Below are 20,979 nucleotides of genomic sequence, written 5' to 3' on the forward strand. Positions count from 1 at the left end.
ATTGTTGTCATGTCCATACACACAGGGTATAAACACCATGAAAATTAACCTCCCTCCCCCTCCCCTCCTCCTTCTCTCCCCCGCCTTCTCTCTCCTCCCCTCCCCTTCCCCCTCTTCCCCATTCTTGTCTCTCCCTTTCTGTCCCCTTTCCCTTCCCCCTTCACCACTCCCCCTCTCCCTCCATCTCTCCCCTAGATATAGGTTATGAGGATGTTTACAGGGCTTGACTGCCAGGCGGTTAAAAAAAAGTTTCTCCTCATCTCTGTTCTGAAAAAGCAGTGCTAAATCTACTTAATCTTGTGGTTTTGTCCCCTGGTTCTAGTCTCACCAGTGGAAACAACTTTCCTGCCTCTATCCTACATAATTGTATATGTCTCATTCTCCTGATTTCTAGTGAGTATAGCTGATCTCTCCTCATGAGCAAAACCCCACATCTCCAAAGGTTCAAAGGTTAATTTTATTGTCAAAGTAAGCATGTACAACTCTTATGTTTGTCTTACTCCAGATAAAGAGAGACCCTGGGTGTTGATGATAAAAAAGACAATAACTCCTCTCCACCCCAACCGGCGTGAAAAAGAAAAGAAATAAAACTGGCAGACTCCAAAATATCCAGCACCCTGCTCCCTCGCTTGCAGCAAAAATAGCCACAATAACAATCCTCGAGTGAAAACACAGTGACAGTAAACACCCAACTCCCCCAACACACAAAAAATTAACAGATCACCCTCCCCCCAGCTATCGACCACAAGAAAGAAAACACCAAAAAACTTAAGGAAATCAATGATCACGTAAATCTCAGCATATGGGAGACACAACCTTCACAAGAAAACACGTACTGTAAATTAAGCATAAATTGGACAAAACTTTTACAACAAAGAACCACCAACTAAGAACTAAAAAAAAGATCGGACTCGATGGACTTGGAAAAAATGAAGCAGAGAACTAGAGGGTCTCAGTGTGCTGAGGAGTACCTTTGGGGGCAGACCCTTCGTCAGGTCTGACAGTGTGGATTTTCTCGTGTCAATTAGAATCACTTTTATTATCACTGAGCAACACACAGAAAATGCCGGAGGAACTCAGCGGGCCAGGCAGCATCTATGGAGAAGGGTAAACAGTCGGCATTTCAGGCCGAGACCCTTCTTCGGGACTGGAAAGGAAGCAGGGAAGTCAGAGTAAGAAGGTCACTGACGTGGTCATGGAATTTGTTGTTTTGTGGCAGCAGGACTGTGCATTACATAAAAATTAATATAATTACAATAAGAAATAAAATGATTAAGTATTGTAAAAAGGGAGGAGAATAATTCATGTGTTCGTGGACCTTTCAGAAATCCGATGTCCCAGATTGAGAAGATCCTCCACAAGTGTCACCACACTTTCAGAGCCAATAACTCTAACGCCATAAGATACAGGAGCAGAATTAGACCATTTGGCCCATCGAGTCTGCTCTGGCATTGCATCACGGCTGATCCATTTTTCCTCTCAGCCCCAGTCTCCTGTCTTCTCCCCGTAACCCTGAACGATCAAGGAACTATCAATCTCTGCCTTAATAAGACTGTTAGATATAGGAGTAGAATTAGAACCAACAACAGTAACAGGCTCTTGAACCAATGGGATAACTGTACTTCATTAAGCATCACTTGCCCTGTCATTGAAATGTTCCCACAACCAATGGACTCACTTTCAAAGACTCTTCATCTCATGTTCTTGATATTTATGGCTTATTTATTTATTATTTCTTTTTTGTATTTACACAGTTTGTCGTCTTCTGCACTCTGGTTGAATATCATCTAGTTGGTGTGGTCTTTCATTGATCCTGTTATGACTATCATTCTTTAGATTTATTGAGTATGTCTGCAAGACCACACCAGGGAGGAGGCATACATGGAACAATTCAGGGATAGCTTCTTCACCTCTGCCATCAGATTCCTGAATAGATATTGAGCCCATGAACACTACCTATTTTTTTTCTTTCTTATGCACTACTAATTTAACTTTTTTAATATGTATACTTACTGTAATTTACAGTTATAATTATGTATTGCAATGTACTGCAGTAGCATAAAAAAAGTCCGTGATATATGCTAGTGATATTAAACCTGATTCTGTATGTGCTGACTTTGATATTAAATTTACTTTGATCTTTGAAAACCCTTTCCCACCTTCCTACCGACTTGTTCAGAATAACGAGTCCACACTGAGTGACATAGTCCCAGTTGTCATGTTTGGCCCACACCTCTCTTAACCACATACATCTCTAAACATTTTTAGATGTTGTTACCACTTCCTCCAACACCTCATTCCACATATCCACTGCCCTCTCAACGAGGTCGAGAACGGAGCCTAATGGCAGAGCGCAGACCCACAATCAGCTCCATTTCTCACCTACTGAGCAAGATCGAAATCTACGAGGATGAGCGTGAAGTCAGCCATGGGTCTTGGTCAAAGTTTGATCAGTGTGGTTTTTGGGCTGGATTCATTTTTAGAGGATTCTGCAGTTCGCGTTTGTGTTAAATGTTTCTGGTTATATTACTATTTTCTGTGATTTTGATCGGGGGCGGACTGGCTTAGTCAGTGAATGACAGCGTTAAATTGAACAAAACTGAACATTTGTAGCTTGTTTCAATGACTGCGGTTTGACGTTTAGTATTCTGTGTCTCATTTGCTTGTGGCTTTTGCTGCTCCCACTCCCTATTAATGCGACCAATGGGGTGCGCCTCAAATAGCCTGTGACAACCAAATCCAGACCCTGGCCGTCACGTGTGGCTTTACAACTGAGCCCAGCAGAACCTCATTTACTGACATAATTGGTTTCTGGCGCCTTAAAACCAGTCGCTTCGGGCAGACGGGACTCGTCAGCCGCGGTTGGCAGCTCATCTAGGGGAGAAGGAAACCTCTGATCTCGAACCTCCGCTGCCTTGCATGTACTGGGTGATGGGGATCCTTAATAAATGGACGCCACCGCCTTTTGAAGGTTTTCTCGATGGTGGGGAGGTGGTAATGCAGCTGGCTGAGTCTACAACCCTCCTGCAGCCTTTTCTGATCCTGTGCAGTGGCCCCTCCATACCGGACAGCGATGCAACCAGTTAGAATGCTGACCATGGTAGCTACGTCAAAATTTGCTGGACTCTGATCATAGCAAATCTGTGTACTTGAGGGGGATGTTGTGCAGTCTAGAACTTTATCCCTTAGAGCATCGGAAACTGAAGTGTACAGAATATTTAAGTAACACCGGTTTGGAAGAGTCCACATTGGTAGCAGGTGAGGTATCATGACTGGGTATAAAAGTAGGGTCCATCAATGGGTGAATGTACACTCATTTCCCCAGAGTTGGAGAATTAAGAACTGGAGGACACAGGTTTAAGGTCAGAGAGCAGATATTTAAGAGGAACCCCAGCAACATCTTTTCAAAGTTCAAAGTCCATTTATTATCAAAGTATGTATACTATATACACTCCTTGAGTCATGACTCCTGTCAAGCAGGCACAAAACAAAGAACCCCAATAGAACCTATTTTTAAAAAAAACAGTCTGACAACCAATGTGCAGAGAGAAAAAAAACAAATTGTGCAGACAATAAAAGTAAGCAAATAGCATTCAGAACAAAAGTGAGCCCAAGGACATGAAGCCCGGCATTATTGCAGCTGGAGCAGGCCACAACTTCAGTTCAGTGCAGAGCTGAGTAAACCCATGGGGCAGTGAGCAGAAGTGGTCCAACCCTTGCCTCTGGTCCCAGCACCCTGCATTTTTCCACCCAGAGGGTGGTCCGTATGTGGAACGAGCTGCTGGTGGAAATGGTTGACGCCGCTACATTAACAATATTTAAAAGTCTTTTGGATAGGTACACAGATGAGGAAAGGTTCAGAGGTATATGAGTCAAATAGGCCTAGTTTAGATAGGGCTATTGGATGGGCCAAAGGGCCTGTTTTCCTGTTGTATGACTCATTGAGATAGAGGACAGTCTCAACCTGAAATGGCGACTGTCATCATGCCTCACAGATGCTGCCTGAGCTGCTGAGTTCCTCCAGCAGATTGCGAATTGCTCCAAATTCCAATGTCTGTGGTCTCTGCCATCTCTACACTGGTCTCAGCTTCTCACAAATATTTTCCTCGCCCTACTGCACCACTTCAAACCAGCGCTTCCTCCTCTTTCACATAAAAGAGCTGCAGATGCTGGAAGTTTGAAAGGAAAACACAAATTGCTGGGAATACGGTTACTAAACAATCCTCACTGCCACACCCCTGTCCACTTCCCTATTCTGCTAACCCTCTCATTCAAACTTTCATACACACCTCCTCCCAGAGAGGCAAGGGTGTGACACTGAGGCTTTGGAAGGCATTAGTCAGGTGAGATTTGGAGCATTCACCCCAAATGTTGACAGTTCCTCTCCCCTCCACGGGCATTGGTCAACCTCTGAGACATTGTTAGTTGCTCCAGAATCCAGCATCTGCAGTGCTTACCCTTCCCTTTCTGTCCCACACCATCCACCCCCTCCTCCCCTTCTCTTAACCATTGTCCCCTCCCCACCATTCACCCCTCACCTTCCCCTCTCCCTCCCCACTCATCCCGCCCCATCCACCCCTCACTGTCCCCTTCCTTCTCCATCTTGCCCTCTGCACTCTACCCCTCCTCCTCCCCTTCTCTTACCATCCTCCCCTCTCCCTTTCCACTTGTCTCGCTCCATCCACCCCTCTTCCATTCCTTCTCCACCTTTCTGTCCCACACCATCCACCTCTACTCCTCCCCTTCTCTTACCATCCACCCCCACCTTCCCTACTCGTCCCACTACATCCACCCCTCACTCTCCCCTTCTTTCTTCATCTTTCTGTCCCACACCATCCACCCCTCACCTTCTGTACTCGTCCTGCTACATCCACCCTTCACTGTCCCCTTCCTTCTCCATCTTTCCCTCTGCACTGTCTACCCTTCCTCCTCCCCTTCTCTTACCATCTTCCCCTCTCCCTTCCTACTCGTCTCGTTTCATCCACCCCTCACTCTTCAATTTCTTCTCCACCTTTCTGTCCCACACCATCCACCCCTCTACCTCCTCTTCTCTTACCATCCACCCCTCATCTTCCCCTCTCCCTCCCAACTCGTCCCACTCCAGTCTGGAATGCACTGTTGGGGCTGGTGTTGGATGCAGACAAGTTAATGATCTTTAAGGACGACGGTGGCTGTATTTCATTGGGAGTTTGAGGAGAATTGGTATGTCACCAAAAAACACTTGAAAAGTGTACAGAATATTTAAGTAACACTGGTTTGGAAGACTCCACATTGGTAGCAGGTGAGGTATCATGACTGGGTATAAAAGTAGCGTCCATCAAAGGCTCAGTCTTTGCAAGCAAGGATGGGTTGTGGCTCACCCCTTTGTGCCAAAATTTGTGAGAGAATTGTTAGTCAGTTCAATTTCCCAATGCAAGATTGCAGAGAATTTAGGTCTTTCAACATCTACAGTACATAATATTGTGAAAAGATTCAGAGAATTCAGAGACATCTCAGTGCATAAAGGGCAAGGTTGGAAACCACTGTTGAATGCGTGTGATCTTTGAGCCCTCAGGCAGCACTGCCTAAGAAACCGTCATGCTACTGTGACAATTATAGCCACCTGGGCTCGGGAGTACTTCGGAAAACCATTGTCACTTAACACAGTCCGTCGCTGCATCCAGAAATGCAACTTGAAACTGTATTATGCAAGGAGGAAGCCATACATCAACTCTATGCAGAAACGCCGGCAAGTTCTCTGGGTCCGAGCTCATCTCAAATGGACCAAAAGACTGTGGAACTGTGTGCTGTGGTCAGATGAGTCCACATTTCGGCTAGTTTTCAGAAAAAAAACGGGCATCGAGTTCTCCGTGCCAAAGATGAAAACGACCATCCTGATCGTTATCAGCGAAAGGTGCAAAAGCCAACATCTGTGATGGTATGGGGGTGCATCAGTGCCCACGGCATGGGTGAGTTGCATGTATGTGAAGGTACCATTGACTCCGAGGCGTATATTAGGATTTGAGAGAGACATATGTTGCCATCAAGGCAACGTCTCTTCCCGTAACATCCATGCTTATTTCAGCAGGAGAATGCCAGACCACATTCTGCACGGGCTACAACAGCGTGGCTTTGTAGACACAGAGTACGTGAGCTTGACAGTCCAGATCTATCTCCTATTGAAAATGTATGGCACATCATGAAGAGGATCAGACAACAGACTGTTGAGCAGCTGAGGTCTTATATTAAGCAAGAATGGACAAAACTTCCAATTGCAAATCTACTACAATTAGTATCCTCAGTTCCAAAACGATTAAAAAGTGTTACTAAAAGGAAAGGTGATGTAACACAATGGTAAACATGCCTCTGTCCCAGCTTTTGTTGCGTGTGTTGCAGCCATCAATTTCTAAATTTGTGTATATTTACAAAGTTGGTCAGTAAACTATTGAAAATCTTTTCTTTGTACTTTTGTCAGTTAAATAAAGGTTCATGTGAATTAACATATCACAGATTTTTGTTTTGATTGCATTTTAGAAAATGCCCCAACTTTTCTGGAAATGGGGTTTGTATATACCATATTGCAATGTACTGCTGCCACTAAGTTAAAACACTTCACAACATATGTCGGTGATATTAAACCTGATTCTCATTCACAAGATAGACATATGAATCTACAGAGAGTAGAGAGGGGGATATGGACCAATGAACAGGCAGATGAGCATATTACGGCATTGTGTTCAGCACAGACTTTGCAGGCCAAATGGCCTCTTCCCATGTTGCCCTGTTCTATACTTAATATTTCCTTGAAAGGGAGCCGTTCAGCCCATCAAGAAAATGCGAGCAGGAGTGGGCCCCTCTGCCCTACCGTTTACTGTGCAGAACAGACTCGATGGGCCGAGAGGCCTAATCCTGCTCCTACTCTCAGTGGCCACTTTACTACAAACACCAGTACCCTCCTGCTCTTTAATGTAGGTATCTAGTCAGCCAATCAATGCATAAGAGCATGCAGATGTGGTCAAGAGGTTCAGTTGTTGCTCAGACCAAACATCAGAATGGGGGAAGGAATGTGACCCAAGTGACTTTGACTGTAGAATGATTGCCGGTGCCAGATGGGGTGGTTTGAGTATCTCAGGAACTGCTGATCCCCTGAGATTTTCAGTCTCTAGCGTTTACAGAGAATGGTGTGAAAAACAAAAAAAAAGTGAGTGACAGTTCTGTGGGTGAAAATGCCTTAATGAGAGGTCAGAGAATGACCAGATTGGTTCAAGCTGACAGGACAGTGACAGTAACTCAAATACTGTAACCACATGTTACAACAGTGTGTACAGAAGCATCTCCGAAAGCACAACAGGTCGAACTGTGAAGTGGATGGGGTACAGCTGCAGCTGACCACGGACATGCACTCAAAGGCCATTTTATGAGATACAGAAGGTAACCAATAAAGTCACCACTCAGTCTGAACATGATCATTGCTCATCTATGCTGGCCATAGATCCTCCTACGCCACTTTCAGTTCCACAGTTTGTCAGCCTCCTCCTCAGTGATTCAGAAGATCCTTACTTCAGGGGTAGAAGATCCAGCGCTTTCTGGGAAAAGAAATTTCCAGGCACTTCCTTACGTAGGATTTTGTCGAGGAAACGTCGCCTGTGAGCTGTCCCCGGTACAGCCTTGGGTGCATTGGTTGTAATGTAAGCAACGCATTTCACGATAAGTATTGGTGCATTCACTCAAATCGAGTGTGATGTTTTCTTTCGGGTTTGTCAATTGGTATCTCTCTCAGCCTCTCCCACCCTACCCTATGCTGCCCCCCCATACCCCCAAATACCTCCCTTTTCCCAGATTCTTATCTCCCCCTCTCCCTGGACTAACCCACATTTTTCCCCCCCTCCGCCTTCCCCTCAACCACTCACCAGAGTGCCTCCATCTCCCACTCTCCCTCCCCCTCTCGCATTCCCGTCTCTTGTCACCCATCTAGCTCCCCTTTCCATAAGACCATAAGGTACAGGAGCAGAATTAGGACATTGGGCCCATCGAGTCTGTTCCGCCATTCCACCGTGGCTGATCCGTTTCCCTCTCAGCCCTAATTGCTCTGATAATCAAGGTCTGCCTTAAGTATACTCAATGACCTGGCCTCTACAGCTGTCAGTGGCAACAAATTCCACAGATTCACCATGCCCTTGCTAAAGAAATTCCTCCTAATCTTTGCTGTAAGAGGATGCCCCTCTATTCTGAGGCGGTGTCCTCTGTTCCTAGACTCTCGCACCATAGGAAACATCTTCTCCACATCCACTCTAACAAAGCCTTCCACAATTAGATAGGTTTTCATTTGGGTCACCCCTCATTCTCCTGAATTCTAGTAAATACAGGCCCAGAGCCATCAAAAGCTCTTCATATGACAAGCTGTTCAATTCTGGAATCATTTTCTTGAACCTCCTTTGAATCCTCTCTAGTGTCAGCATATCCTCTCTAAGATAAGGTTCCCAAAACTGCTTGTAATACTCCAAGTGAGCCCTCACTGATGCTTTCTAAAGCCTCAACATTATATCCTTGCTATTATAGCACTTTTATTTCCTGCGGAGCATCAAGAAAGCTCACCTCTGTCCCAGGATACTGACGGACTTTTACCGCTGTACCATTGAGAGCAAACTCACCAACTGCATCTCAGTGAGGTATGGTAATTGTCCCGTATCAGACCGCAAAGCTCTCCAGCAGGTGGTGAAAACTGTCCAGCGGATTATTGGCACCCAATTTCCCACCATTGAGAACATCTACCATAAACACTGCCTGGGCAGGGTGAAAAGCATGATCAAGGATGCATCTCACCCTAACCATGGACTTTTTAAACTCTCCTCCCATCCAGTAGGCGCTACAAGAGCCTCTGTTCCTGTATCAGCAGGCTCAGGAAGAGGCTGTGACCCTGCTGAGTCTCACATCACAGCGCTAAGCAGTATTGCGCCCATATTGTACTGTCTCAGTACTTTTATAGCTGTGTGCTGTAGCACTTACTTTTTATTCGCAGTTACTTTGTAAATAACACTATTCTTTGCATTTCTCATTAGATGCTAACTACATTTCATTTGGCTTTGTATCTGTACTCGGCACAATGACAATAAACTTGAATCTAATATTCCAGTCCTCTTGTAAATAATATTAACACTGCATTTGCTTTCCTCACCACAGACTCAACTTGCAAATTAACCCCAGGGAGTCCTGCAGAAGGACTCCAAAGTTCTTTTGTACCTCAGATTTTTGAAAATTCTCTCCATTTGTAAAATAGTCTTCATTTCTTCTACCAAAGTGCATGGACCATACATTTACCGACACTGTATTTGACCTGCTACTTATTTGCCCATTCTCCTTGTCTAACTCCTTCTGTAGCCTCTCCTGCAAAACTACCTGCCCCTCTAGTTGTCTTCATATCATCTGCAAACTTTGCAACGAAACCACCAATTCCACCATCAAATCATCGATATATAACGTAAAAAGAATCTGTCACGACACAGACCCCTGTAGAACACCTCTAGTCACCAGCAGCCAACCGGAAAAAGCTCCTTCTTTGCCTCCTGCCATGCAGTCACTGCTTTATTCATGCCAGAATCTTCCCTGCAATACCATCGCTCCCACCCGCCACCTCACTCCCCCATCATTCCCCACCTACTGCTTTCCCTCACTCCTTCCCCCTCTTCCCCCACCCCTTCTCCCTTCACCCTGCCACCCATTCCAACCTTCACCCACCCTTCTACCCCTACTTCTTCCCTTCCTCCACCCCCTACATTCCCCTCCTTCCCCCAACCCCCATGCCGTCCCCCCCACCGCACCCCCTCCCAACCCCACCCTATCCCCTATCCCCTCACCCCCTGTCCCTCTGCTGCCAGGACGTTCAGCGATGCCCCTGTAGGTCGGAGGGCCCACAGTCTCCCTCTGCGACCGGGGTGGCGGGTGTTGTTGTAACAATGTTTTTCCAGACGGATCCTCCTCCTCCATCTCCAGGCCTGGAGACGTCCCGCCCTTTCCTCCTTCCGCCCAATCATCACCCCGATCCGGGACAGCAGCCGGTCGGTGTTGTCACTCAACGCATTTCCCATTGGCTTCCGCGCCTGTCGGTCAGTACATGTAGCACTGTGATTGGCAGCCGGCGTTTAGCGCCCCCCCCCCGGCAAACGAGGCCCACGCCCAGGTCCGCCGGCTGACTCACTTGTTTTTCCGCCCCGGTTTCGCGGTTTGTTTCGGGCCTCTGGTTAAAAGCCGCTCCGGAGGGCCGGTTTGCGTCTTGGTGAGCGGCGCCAGTCGAATCCGCAGGGCTCCCGTCGATCTCGGTGCCGGTCCCGGTCCTGGTCCTCACCGCGGAGATGTCGGATGACGGTCCGAAAACTGCCGACCCCGGGCTCCCATCCGAAAATCTGTACGTGGTGGTGGACTGCAGTTCGGAGCTGATTAACCTGCTGAGGTGAGACGGAAAGAAGGGACCTGGGGGTTGGGGGAGAATGGGGACCCGGGAGATAGGGGTCAGGGGACATTGGGGGTGAGGGGGAGAGGAGGTGGCAGAGGCAGTGGGATGGGGAAGAGGTGAGGGTGGATTGAGTGGAGGAGACGATGGAGTGAGATGGAACTGCTGAAGCTGTAGGGGAGATGAAGTAGTGAGAGGGAAAGAGGCGAGGGATGCAGCGAGTGGGGGCAGAGGGAGTGAATGGGGCATTTGGGGGAAGAGGGCATGATAGGGAATTTTGGAGAGGTGGATGAGGGGGGAGAGTGTAAGTGGCATGGATGAGTTAGTTCTCTGGTCAAGTGGGGTGCAGTGGATGTCTGAAGGGGTTGCTGATGATATCTGGGTGATCATGGAGAGGGGAGCCCCCACAGCCCCAGCAATGACCCTGGGGTCACTGTTGGAGTCATTGGTCAGCGCCTGTCATTGTGAACCGAAACCACCTTTCCATATGGGTTGTCTCATCAGTGCCAGTTTCATGTGTGTCCCTGTGCCACCTCGTTTATCCCCAGACACCAGTCGCCTTGCCTAACCCCTCGGTTCTGAGACCTGGAGTTGACTTTTGTGGCTAAGGCTGTCCTGCCCTTCTGCTGAAGTACGCAATTGGGGTCAGAACGGGGCAGGAGAAGACCACCATCCCTTCCTACCTGTTGTACAGCTCTCAAAGTCCTTTACCTCCCCAGCCTGTCCCTTGATTTCCTCCATGTCTTGAAATCTATGGACCTGTGTGTGGGAGTGTGGAATGAACTGCCAGATGAAGTGATAAATGCGGGATCACTTTTAACTTGGACAGGTACATGGATGAGAGGTGTGTGGAGGGATATGGTCCTGGTGCAGGTCAGTGGGACTAGGCAGAAAAATGGTTCGGCACAGCCAAGAAGGGCCAAAAGGCCTGCTTCTGTGTTGTAATGTTCTGTGGTTCTCTGAGTCGCCTTTGGTCGAGAGAGAAATCTTCCCTGAGGGAGTGTCCTTATCAATGACTTTGCCTTTCCTTTTTCTAAATTCTCTTGAAAAGCGATTGTGAAATGTACTTGTTGTGACAGAGGCGGAGTTTGGCAAGATGCAAAAGTCTGCAGATGCTGAAATCTAGAGCAGTGACTGAGATTACAGGCAGTATAGAGGATCCATAAACAGCACTGGTGCACAGGGGCACCTTGAGGTGCAAGACCAGCATTCGTTTGGTATGCGCCTTGTTATTTGACGTGGGCAGATATAGTTGCTCCATGACCGTGATTGCTCTTGGCAAATGTTTCTACAGTAGTGGTTTGCCATTGCCTCCTTCTGGGCAGTGACTTTACCAGATGGGTGACACCCCCCCTCCCACCCCCAGCCTTTATCAATACTCTTCAGACGCCAGTGGTCGCATAACCAGGATTTGAGATCTGCACCAGCTGCTCATACGACCATCCACCACCTGCTCCCATGGCTTACGTGACCCTAATCGGGGAACGAAGCTGATGCTACACCTTGGGTGACCTACAAGCTAGCGGAAGGAGGGAGCACCTTACACATCTCCACAGGTCCACACAATGGCCACACAAGTAGATGGCGTGGTTATGAAGGTGCTTTGCCTTCTTGCCTTCATCAGTCAGGGCATCGAGTACAAGAGTATGGTAGACAGAGTATCGTGTGTAGTCTGGTCACTAATTGCCAGGAAGGCTGAGGGCATTTTGGAGAAGAGCTTCACCAAGATGCTGCCAGGATTAAAGGGCATAAGCTACAAGGAGAGGTTGGGCAAACTTGGGTTGTTTTCCCCGAAATGGTGGAGGTTGAGGGGAGACCTGAGAGACGTTTATAAAATTGAGAGGCAGAGGTGGTCACAATCTTTCTCCTAGTGTAAGAATGTCAAAATCTAGAAGACATGCATTTAAAGTGTTTGTGGAGGTGGGAGGAGGAGCATGTTGGTCCATGGCCACCTCTTGTGCTAAGATAAGGCCATCCTTTCAGTGGATGAGTAGTACCCTGTATTCCTTGGGAACCTTCCATTCTGATGGCATGAATATCGATTTCTTCCGGTAAACAAATACTCTACCCTTCCTCTATTCTCCACTCTGACCTTTTACCTCTTCTCACCTGTCTATTATTTCCCCCTGGGTCTCCTCCTCATTCCCTTTTCCTGTGGTCTCCTCTCCTCTAGCCCTTTACCTTTCCCACCCACTTGGCTTCACCTCACACCTTCCCCCTAGCCTCCCCCCCCCCCCCCCCAACCTTTTTACTCCGGCATCTTCCGCCTTCCTTCTCAGTCCTGAAGAAGGGTCTTGGCTGCTGGTGCGGCCTTTTATATATTGGTGAGACCCGACGCAGACTGGGAGACTATATCGCTGAACACCTGCTCAGTCCGCCAGAGAAAGCAGGATCTCCCTGTGGCCACACATTTTAATTCCACGTCCCATTCCCATTCTGATATGTCTACCCATGGCCTCCTCTACTGTCAAGATGAAGCCACACTCAGGTTGGAGGAACAACACCTTGTATTCCATCTGGGTAGCCTCCAACCTGATGGCATGAACATTGATTTCTCTAACTTCTGTTAATGCCTCTCCTCCCCTTCTTACCCCATCCCTTATGTATGTATGTATTTATTTATTTATTTCCCCCTTTTTTATTCTCTCTCTGCCCCTCTCACAATCACTCTCCCTGTTCTCTGTTTCCCTTTGGTGCTCCCCTCTCCCTTTCTTTCTCTCTAGGCCTCCTGTCCCATGATCCTTTCCCTTCTCCAGCTCTGTATATCTTTTGCCAATCATCTTTCCAGCTCGTAACTTCACCCCTCCTGTCTTCTCCTATCATTTCAGATTTCCCCCTTCCCCTCCCACTTTCAAATCTCTTACTATCTTTCCTTTCAGTTAGTCCTGATGAAGGGTCTCGGCCTGAAACATCGACTGTACTTCTTCCTATAGATGTTGCCTGACCTGCTGAGTTCCACCAGCATTCTGTGTGTGTTGCATCAACTTGCGTTCATTTCCATAGACCTGAGTTCCTCTGGCATCTTGTGTGTTACTCTGAGCCTCCAGCATCTGCAGAATCTCATGGTGTTTATAAGTTCAAAGATGAGATGTGGGGTGAGTTTGTTCTTGTAATACAAAATATGGTGGGTGCCTTGATGGTGGTGGTAGGCAGACATGAGGAGGGATATGGATCATATTTAGGCAATAGGGATTCAGTTTAGTTTGACATTGTGTTCAGCACAGACATTGTGGGCTGAAGGGTCTGTTCCGTGTTGTAACAACCTGTTTCAAGTGCCTGCACCCAGTCTCCATAGGATGAAACCATTTGCTTCATCAGGTCCACACAGTGTGCAGGAGTTGCAACTCGGCGTGATCTCCTGCTGCTGTAACCCATCTAGCTCAAGGTTCGACGTGTTCTGCGTTTAGAGACGCTCTTCTTACACCACTGTTGTAAGGCGTGGTTATTTGAGTTACTGTCGCCTTCCTGTCAACTTGAACCGGTCTGGCCATTCTCCTCTGATTAACAGGGTATTTTTGCCCACAGAGCTGCCTTTCAATGGATGATTTTTGTTTCTTGCTCCATTCTCTGTAAACTCCAGAGTCGGGGTTCCCAAACCTTTTCTTAATATACCATTGACAGAGGAGTCTGCATTAGGAACCCCTGTTCCAGAGCTCACCTCTAACAACCTATGATACTCCGGAGACTGAGGGAAGCCTCTGTGACTCTCCAAGGACAGCAACCCAAGTTTGTCCATCCTTCCTCTGAGTCTGTTCTGCACACTCTCCAAAGCCTCCACATCCTCCCTCTAATGGGAAAAACCAGAAATGAACGCAATACACAGAACGTAAAAGAGTACAGCGCAGGAACAGGCCATTCAACCTACAAAGCTAAAAAAGCGAATCGAAAACACTCGAGCGCTAATATCTCCTCTCTACACCATGTCCATATCTACCCCCCCACCCCCATCTTCCTTAAACTCATGTGCCTGTCTCTCCAAGGCCTCCACCACCATACCAGGCCATGCAGTCCAGACATCCATGACTCTGAGTGAAAAAAGAAACTTGCCCCTCACATCCCCCTTGAACCTACCACCCCCATTTACCCCCAATGAATGCCCTCTGGTATTAGACATTTCAGTCCAGGGAAAACTATTCTCTATCCTCTTTATCGAAGCCTCTCATAATCTTGTAATCCTTTCAGTCTCTGGTGCTCCAGAGAAAACAACCCAAGTTTCTCCAGGCTCTCATGATAACACCTGCCCTCTAAACCAGACAGCATCCTGGTAAACCTCTTCCCCAAAGTCTCAACCTCCCTCCTATAGTCGGGCGACCCAAGAGCATCCAGCCTCAGCAAGGTTTTACATGGCTTCCTGGCTCTTGTATTCAACAATGTTTTCCTCCTCTCTTCCCCTTGTAGTGTGAATTCGGTGCAGCCAGAGTCGGGGATTGTTGCTGATATCGACATCGGTGAGCTTCTGTATCCCAAAAGTTCGGAGAGCTACTACACATTGAAAAGCCAGCCCATCACTGAAAGGTTAGTCAAATATCCCTTGGTGAGTGTCGTAGCAGATCAAAGGTTCAAAGAACATTTATTTGCAAAGTGTATATATGCGGTATGCAGCCCTGAGATTCACACAACAAAGAAACACCATGGAACCCATTCAAAAAAAAATCTAACTCCCCAACATGCAAAAAAAATCAAGCAATTGACAAAAAAAGAGAGACAAGAATGCAGAATATAAAACACAGAATTACCAGAGTCATCAAAAGGGTCTGGATATACTCAGTCCAGCTCAGTTCAACCCAACACAGTGCTGTGTCGTTCATTATCTTTAAAATCCCCAACTAAAATCGCACAAAATAGCAAAAAAAACGAGTGACCAAGAACCAGAAATACACCATTACGTGATCTGGACTCTGAAAACTCTCACTCACTCACCCCTCAAACATACTTTATTTTACTTGTGTGCCAGGAGACGAGTGTGGCCCCTGTCACCCACACTGGTCTGAAGTCTGGACAGAGAAATGTCATTTTCGTATAGAGTTGTCAGCAGTTACAGATATTGTGTATGTTCAGATTCCTTATTGGATGGAGCAGTTTGAGATGAGGTGAAAGTACGGATACAAGACGCACACAGCAACTAAGGGGCAATGGTTTTTACGGACTTTGAAGTATCATCGGTTGTTAGCTTGTTGCTTCTATTGAGAATGGCGATTGATCTTGATGGTAAGGAATTCAAACATACAGTGCAACAGGTACAACAAGCTAGAGGAACTCAGCAGGTCGGGCAGCATCCGTGGAAACGAGCGGTCAACGTTTCGGGCCGAGACCCTTCATCAGGACACAACGGTGTCCTCTAGTTCTCAGCCCGAAACGTTGACTCCTCGTTTCCACGGACGCTGCTCGACCTGCTGAGTTCCTCCAGCCTGTTGTACATGTGGCTTTGACCCCAGCATCTGCAGTGTACTTTGTGTTTATCAAATGTACAGTGATTGACTGAGCTGTAAGAACAGTAATTCATAGTGTAAGAATGCCAGTTCTAGGGACCTGGTAGAGCAGTGCCAGAGACGGCGTCGGAGGGCACGATGTGAGCCTTTACAGGTGGGGTGTAGCGGTTTTGCTGGGCTGCTGACTGCAGAACCTACTCTCTTCCTTGGCATTACAGGGGCTGCAAAGAGCAGGGACTGTCTAGCCTCCAGATGGCAGTGGATCAAGAGGAGTGCTGGACACAAGCTGGCTGGGTCGCCCATGCGAAGGTGTTTGATGTTGAAAGACCTGGAGCACCCAATGACCCCAGGTTACATCATTGATGATGTGTCCCATCACATCTTAGATAGGTAGATACTTTATTGATCCCAAGGTAAATAACTGTGTCACAGCAGTGTTACAAGTGCACAGATATACAAAGATTAGGATGTAGTGGTGTGCTACACGCAGCGCTGAAATAACGACACGTAGTCGGTGAGCTGCAGTTGCGAAAGAGGTTTATTTAAACTTCGCGGCCTCGCTTTAAAGCCTTCCTGTTCCTGCCCTCCCTGGGCGGGAATACTGTATTCACAGTCCCGTCCCACGTGTGGGCTTTTCCCCTTGCTGGTGACGCAGGCTCGGTGTCCTCTTTGGGACCGGCCTCAATGCTGACACGCGCCACTTTGTGAGCCGGTTCGAGTGCGCTGGGAAGTGGGTCGCCACAAGAAGAGAATTATGAAAGAATAAAAAATAAGTTAACTCAAACGGTCTAACAGGAGGGGGTCATCACTTCCCCGGCTATAGGTTGCCTGATGGCTGAGGGTAAGGACGAGCCTCTTTGGAGCAGCATCAAAATATTGGTATTAACAGTCAGTCGAAACCTCAGGCTGACGATCAATGATGCTTTGATGTGGTGGATCATACATCACAGTTTCTTACTTGCAAGATCAGTCACCATTCACAGTAAAGGTGCTAAGTCAAGGTGCTAAATCATTAGAAACTGCAAGCTGACAACTGACGATGCTTGAAGTTAGTAAACCAATTGTCCCCTAGTTGGTGTCTGTGTTTGCATCCTTTCATTATAGTTTTATCTCAAAATGATTGCGAGAAACTGCTATGCAATGGGAAGCACTGCTCTTTGAAGACCTTGCTTTCCTGTCCTATGTGCACTTCTCTAGTCTGTTCTTGCCCAGATGTTGTTTGCCTTACCGCAACTTCTCGAAGCTCCTGATAGCCTCCCCCATCCCCCAGTCTCTCAGCAAGGAAGCAGGCCCTTTGGCACAACATATCACAGATAAGATGCCATATCCTAGCTAATCCCAACACGAGGAAATCTGCAGATGCTGGAAATTCAAACAACACACACAAAATGCTGGTGGAACGCAGCAGGCCAGGCAGCATTTTGTGTGTGTGTTCAAGCTAGTCCCATTTGTGTTTGGCCTGCATCTCTCAAAACCTGGGGTGCAAGGACCCCGTTGCTTAAAGGTATTGTCCCATGGCATAAAAAAGGTTGGGAACCCTTGTTCTAAACCTTTCCTATTCGCGTACCTGTCCAAGTGTCTTTTAAATGTTGGTTGGATCATATTTGTTAGCTTTCTTGAGCCCATCACCCCTACTGGGGCTGAGGCTGCTGACAGCGGTTTGCCAGAGTCCTCTGTCCTGGACCAGTCATTCAAGTTGTCCCCTTGGTGTAGCCCATCCTGTCAGCAAGAAGTGTGGACAGTCATGGAAGGAGTGTTGTGTTCCTAGAACAGGGCCCATATCACTATCTTCCCTAACACGAGACTGTGAGCAGTTTTGGGCTCCTCACCTAAGAAAAGATGTGGTGGCATTGGCAATGGTTCAGAGGAGGTTCACAAGGGTGATTCCAGAAATGAAAGGGTTATCATACGAGGAACATTTGATGGCTCTGGGTCTGTACTCGCTGGAATTTAAAAGAATGAGGAGTAGGATCTCATTCAAACCTTTTGAATAGTGAAAGGCCTGGACAGATAGATGGGCAACATCCTTTCCACATGGTTGGGGAGCCTAGGACAAGAGGGCACATCCTCAGCGTTGAAGGACATCCATTTAAAACAAATGCGGAGAAATTTCTTTAGCCAGAGGGTGGTGAATGTGAGATTTATTACCACAGGCAGCTGTGGATGTTAAGTCATTGGGTGCATTTAATGCAGAGCTTGATAGGTTCTTGATTGGACACGGCATCAAAGGTTACGGGGAGAAGGCTGGGGAGTGGGGCTGAGGAGGGAAGTGGAGGATCAGCCATGATGGAATGGCAGAGCAGCCTCTATAGCCCAAATGGCCTAATTCTGCTCCTATGTCTTACGGTCTTGTCATCAGCTCGTGCATCAAAGAGTTGACAGTAATGTTTTTATTGACTTAGTCTATGAATTGTAGCCCATCACCCCTACCTCGGCAAGGGCTTCACCTCTCCCTGGCCACTTCCCACGCTCAGTGCACAGTAGAGACCATATAAGAGTCATGTTTACCATCACTCAGATGGTAGAAGGTTGATCAGCCCTGTGGCTTCCATGGATTTGTGCTTTTCACCATATAACATCATAATCTTTGAGGTGACGATCCTTTCTCTCCCAGGGATGAGGTCTTTGGAGCTTCTGTTGGCATTTCTGTAGCTCTGGGTTTTTATGGGACGGGTTTGCTAACCCGGTGCCCAACCCTCCTCCTTTTGCGGCCAGGCTTCGTTCTGTCCACGTCCATGGCAGAGTTCAGATTTGCTATCAGTGAGTTATAGATCCAGTGACTTGGCCTCCACAGCCATTTGTGGCGATGAATTCCACAGATTCACCACTCTCTGGCTAAAGAAATTCCTCCTCGTCTCCATTCCAAGGGATGCCCCTCTAGTCTGAGGCTGAGTCCTCTAGTTCTAGACTTTGCTACTATAGGAAACATCCTCTCCACAACCTGTCTATCAAGGCCTTTCAACATTTGATAAGTTTCAATGAGATTCCACCCCTTCCCCTTCATTCCTGTGAATTCCAGTGAGTACAGACCCTGAGCCTTCCATCGCTACTCGTATGATAATCCTTTCATAAGACCACATGTTAGAGGAGTAGAATCAGTCCATTATGCCCATCGAGTCTGCTCCACCATTTCGTCACAGCTGATCTATTTCTATCTCTGCCCAGATCATTCCCGCCAGCCATTGGAACCCTCTCCAAGGCCAGCACGTATTTTCTTAGATAACAGGCCCAAGGCTGCTCACCACTCTCCAGTTCGCTCTGACCAATAACCTTATAAGCCTCAGCACTACATCCTTGCTTTTAGTTTGCAGTCATCACCACTGACTCAATCTATAAGTTAACCTTTAAAGAATCCTGCACGAGGACTCCCAAGTCCCTTTCCGTTTTTCTCCCTGTTTAGAAAATACGTTTTTATTTCTTCTACCAAAATGCATGACCATACACTTCCCTACACTAGGTTTCAATGAGATCCTCCCTCTCCCAGGGATGAGTTCTGTGGAGCTTCCGTTGGTGTTTCTGTAGCTCTGGGCATTTACAAGATAGAATTACAAACCCCGTGCTCAAGCCACCTCCTTTCGCAGCCCGCGGTGGAGCTCAGATTTGCCATCATGGAGTTATAATGACGTGGAATTCATTGTTTGGGGGTAGAAGTACAGTGCAAGTAGATAAAATTACCATAAATTACAAGCAAAACTGCAAAATAATAAGATGTAAAGTGTTCATGACCTATTCAGAAATCTGATGGAGAAGATGTTCCTGAATCATTGCATATGGGTCTTTAGACTTCTGTACCTCCTCCACGATGGTAGTAATCAATTGGCATCAAAACCTCAGGAGATCCATCCTGGGCCAAATATATTGATGCATTTATGAAGAAGGCACAACAGCAGTTATATTTCATTAGGAGTTTGACGGGATTTGATATATCACCAACAACTCCGGCAAATTTCTACTGATGTACCCTAGAGAGCAGTCTAACTGGCTGCATCATCGTCAGGTGTGGGGGGGCCACTGCATATGATCGGAAAAAGGTGCACTGGGTTGTAGACTCAGCCAGCTTAATCGCGGGCACAATCCTTCCCCACCATCGAGAACACCTTCAAAAAGTGGTGCCTCAAGACGCTGGCATCTAACAATGAGGACTCTCAGTGTCATACAGAATTGAAACAAGCAATCTTAGCCCTTCTCGTCCGTGCCAAATGCTTACTCTCACCTAGTCCCACCGACCTACACTCAGCTCATAACCCTCCATTCCTTTCCTGTCCATATACCTATCCAATTTTTTTTTAAAAAAATAACAATATTGAACCTGCCTCTACCACTTCTAATGGAAGCTCGTTCCACACTGCTACCACACTCTTGAGTAAACCAGTTCCCCTTCGTGTTACCCCTAAACCTTTGCCCTCTAACTCTCAACTCATGTCCTCTTGTTTGAATCTCCCCTACTCTCAATGGAAAAAGCCTATCCACTTCAACTCTATCTATCCCCCTCATAATTTTAAATACCTCTATCATCCCCCCTCAATCTTCTACGCTGCAAAGAATAAAGGCCTAACTTGTTCAACCTTTCTCTGTAACTTAGGTGCTGAAACCCGGGTAACGTTCTAGTAAATCTCCTCTGTACTCTCTCTATTTTGTTGACATCTTTCCTATAATTCGGTGACCAGAACTGTACACAATACTCCAAATTTGGCCTCACCAATGCCTTGTACAATTTTAACGTTACATCCCAACTCCTATACTCAATGCTCTGATTTATAAAGGCCAGCATACCAAAAGCTTTCTTTACCACCCTATCCACATGAGATTCCACCTTCAGGGAACTATGCACCATTATTCCTAGATCTCTCTGTTCTACTGCTTTCCACAATGCCCTACCATTTACCATGTGTGCCCTATTTTGATTAGTCCTACCAAAATGTAGCACCTCACATTTATCAGCATTAAACTCCAACTGCTGTCTTTCAGCCCACTCTTCTAACTGGCCTAAATCTCTCTGGAAGCTTTGAAAACCTACTTCATTATCCACAACTTACCACCAATTTGCCACAATCCAATTTACCACCCCATCATCCAGATATGCCCTCTTGGGAAAAGTTATAGGATGCTGAAAACACACACTTA

The 20,979-nt window shown here is 46.9% G+C and overlaps 1 protein-coding gene and 1 long non-coding RNA gene across 4 annotated transcripts in view; one reads left to right on the forward strand and one right to left on the reverse strand.

The window, feature by feature from the left end:
- Positions 1-1,401: 1,401 nt before the first annotated feature.
- Positions 1,402-9,952, reverse strand: LOC132380639 (uncharacterized). The gene is made up of 2 exons (XR_009507836.1): positions 9,834-9,952; positions 1,402-7,565 (listed from the first exon to the last, which is right to left on the reverse strand). It is a non-coding gene; the product is annotated as an uncharacterized LOC132380639 (long non-coding RNA).
- Positions 9,953-10,169: 217 nt separating this feature from the next.
- The window catches only part of tfe3a (transcription factor binding to IGHM enhancer 3a), a 48,748-nt gene continuing 37,938 nt past the window's right edge, over positions 10,170-20,979 (forward strand). The window contains exons 1-2 of one of the 3 annotated variants that reach the window (XM_059949580.1): positions 10,170-10,426; positions 14,825-14,941. In XM_059949580.1, the coding sequence (XP_059805563.1) occupies positions 10,329-10,426; positions 14,825-14,941 (215 nt within the window). In that variant the 5' untranslated portion in view covers positions 10,170-10,328. Of the gene's footprint in view, positions 10,427-13,331; positions 13,522-14,824; positions 14,942-20,979 lie in introns of those variants that run through there. The other 2 variants (XM_059949582.1, XM_059949581.1) reach the window with 2 other exon arrangements.

Source organism: Hypanus sabinus, chromosome 24 (genome assembly GCF_030144855.1).
Source record: "Hypanus sabinus isolate sHypSab1 chromosome 24, sHypSab1.hap1, whole genome shotgun sequence".
Classification (NCBI taxonomy): domain Eukaryota; kingdom Metazoa; phylum Chordata; class Chondrichthyes; order Myliobatiformes; family Dasyatidae; genus Hypanus; species Hypanus sabinus.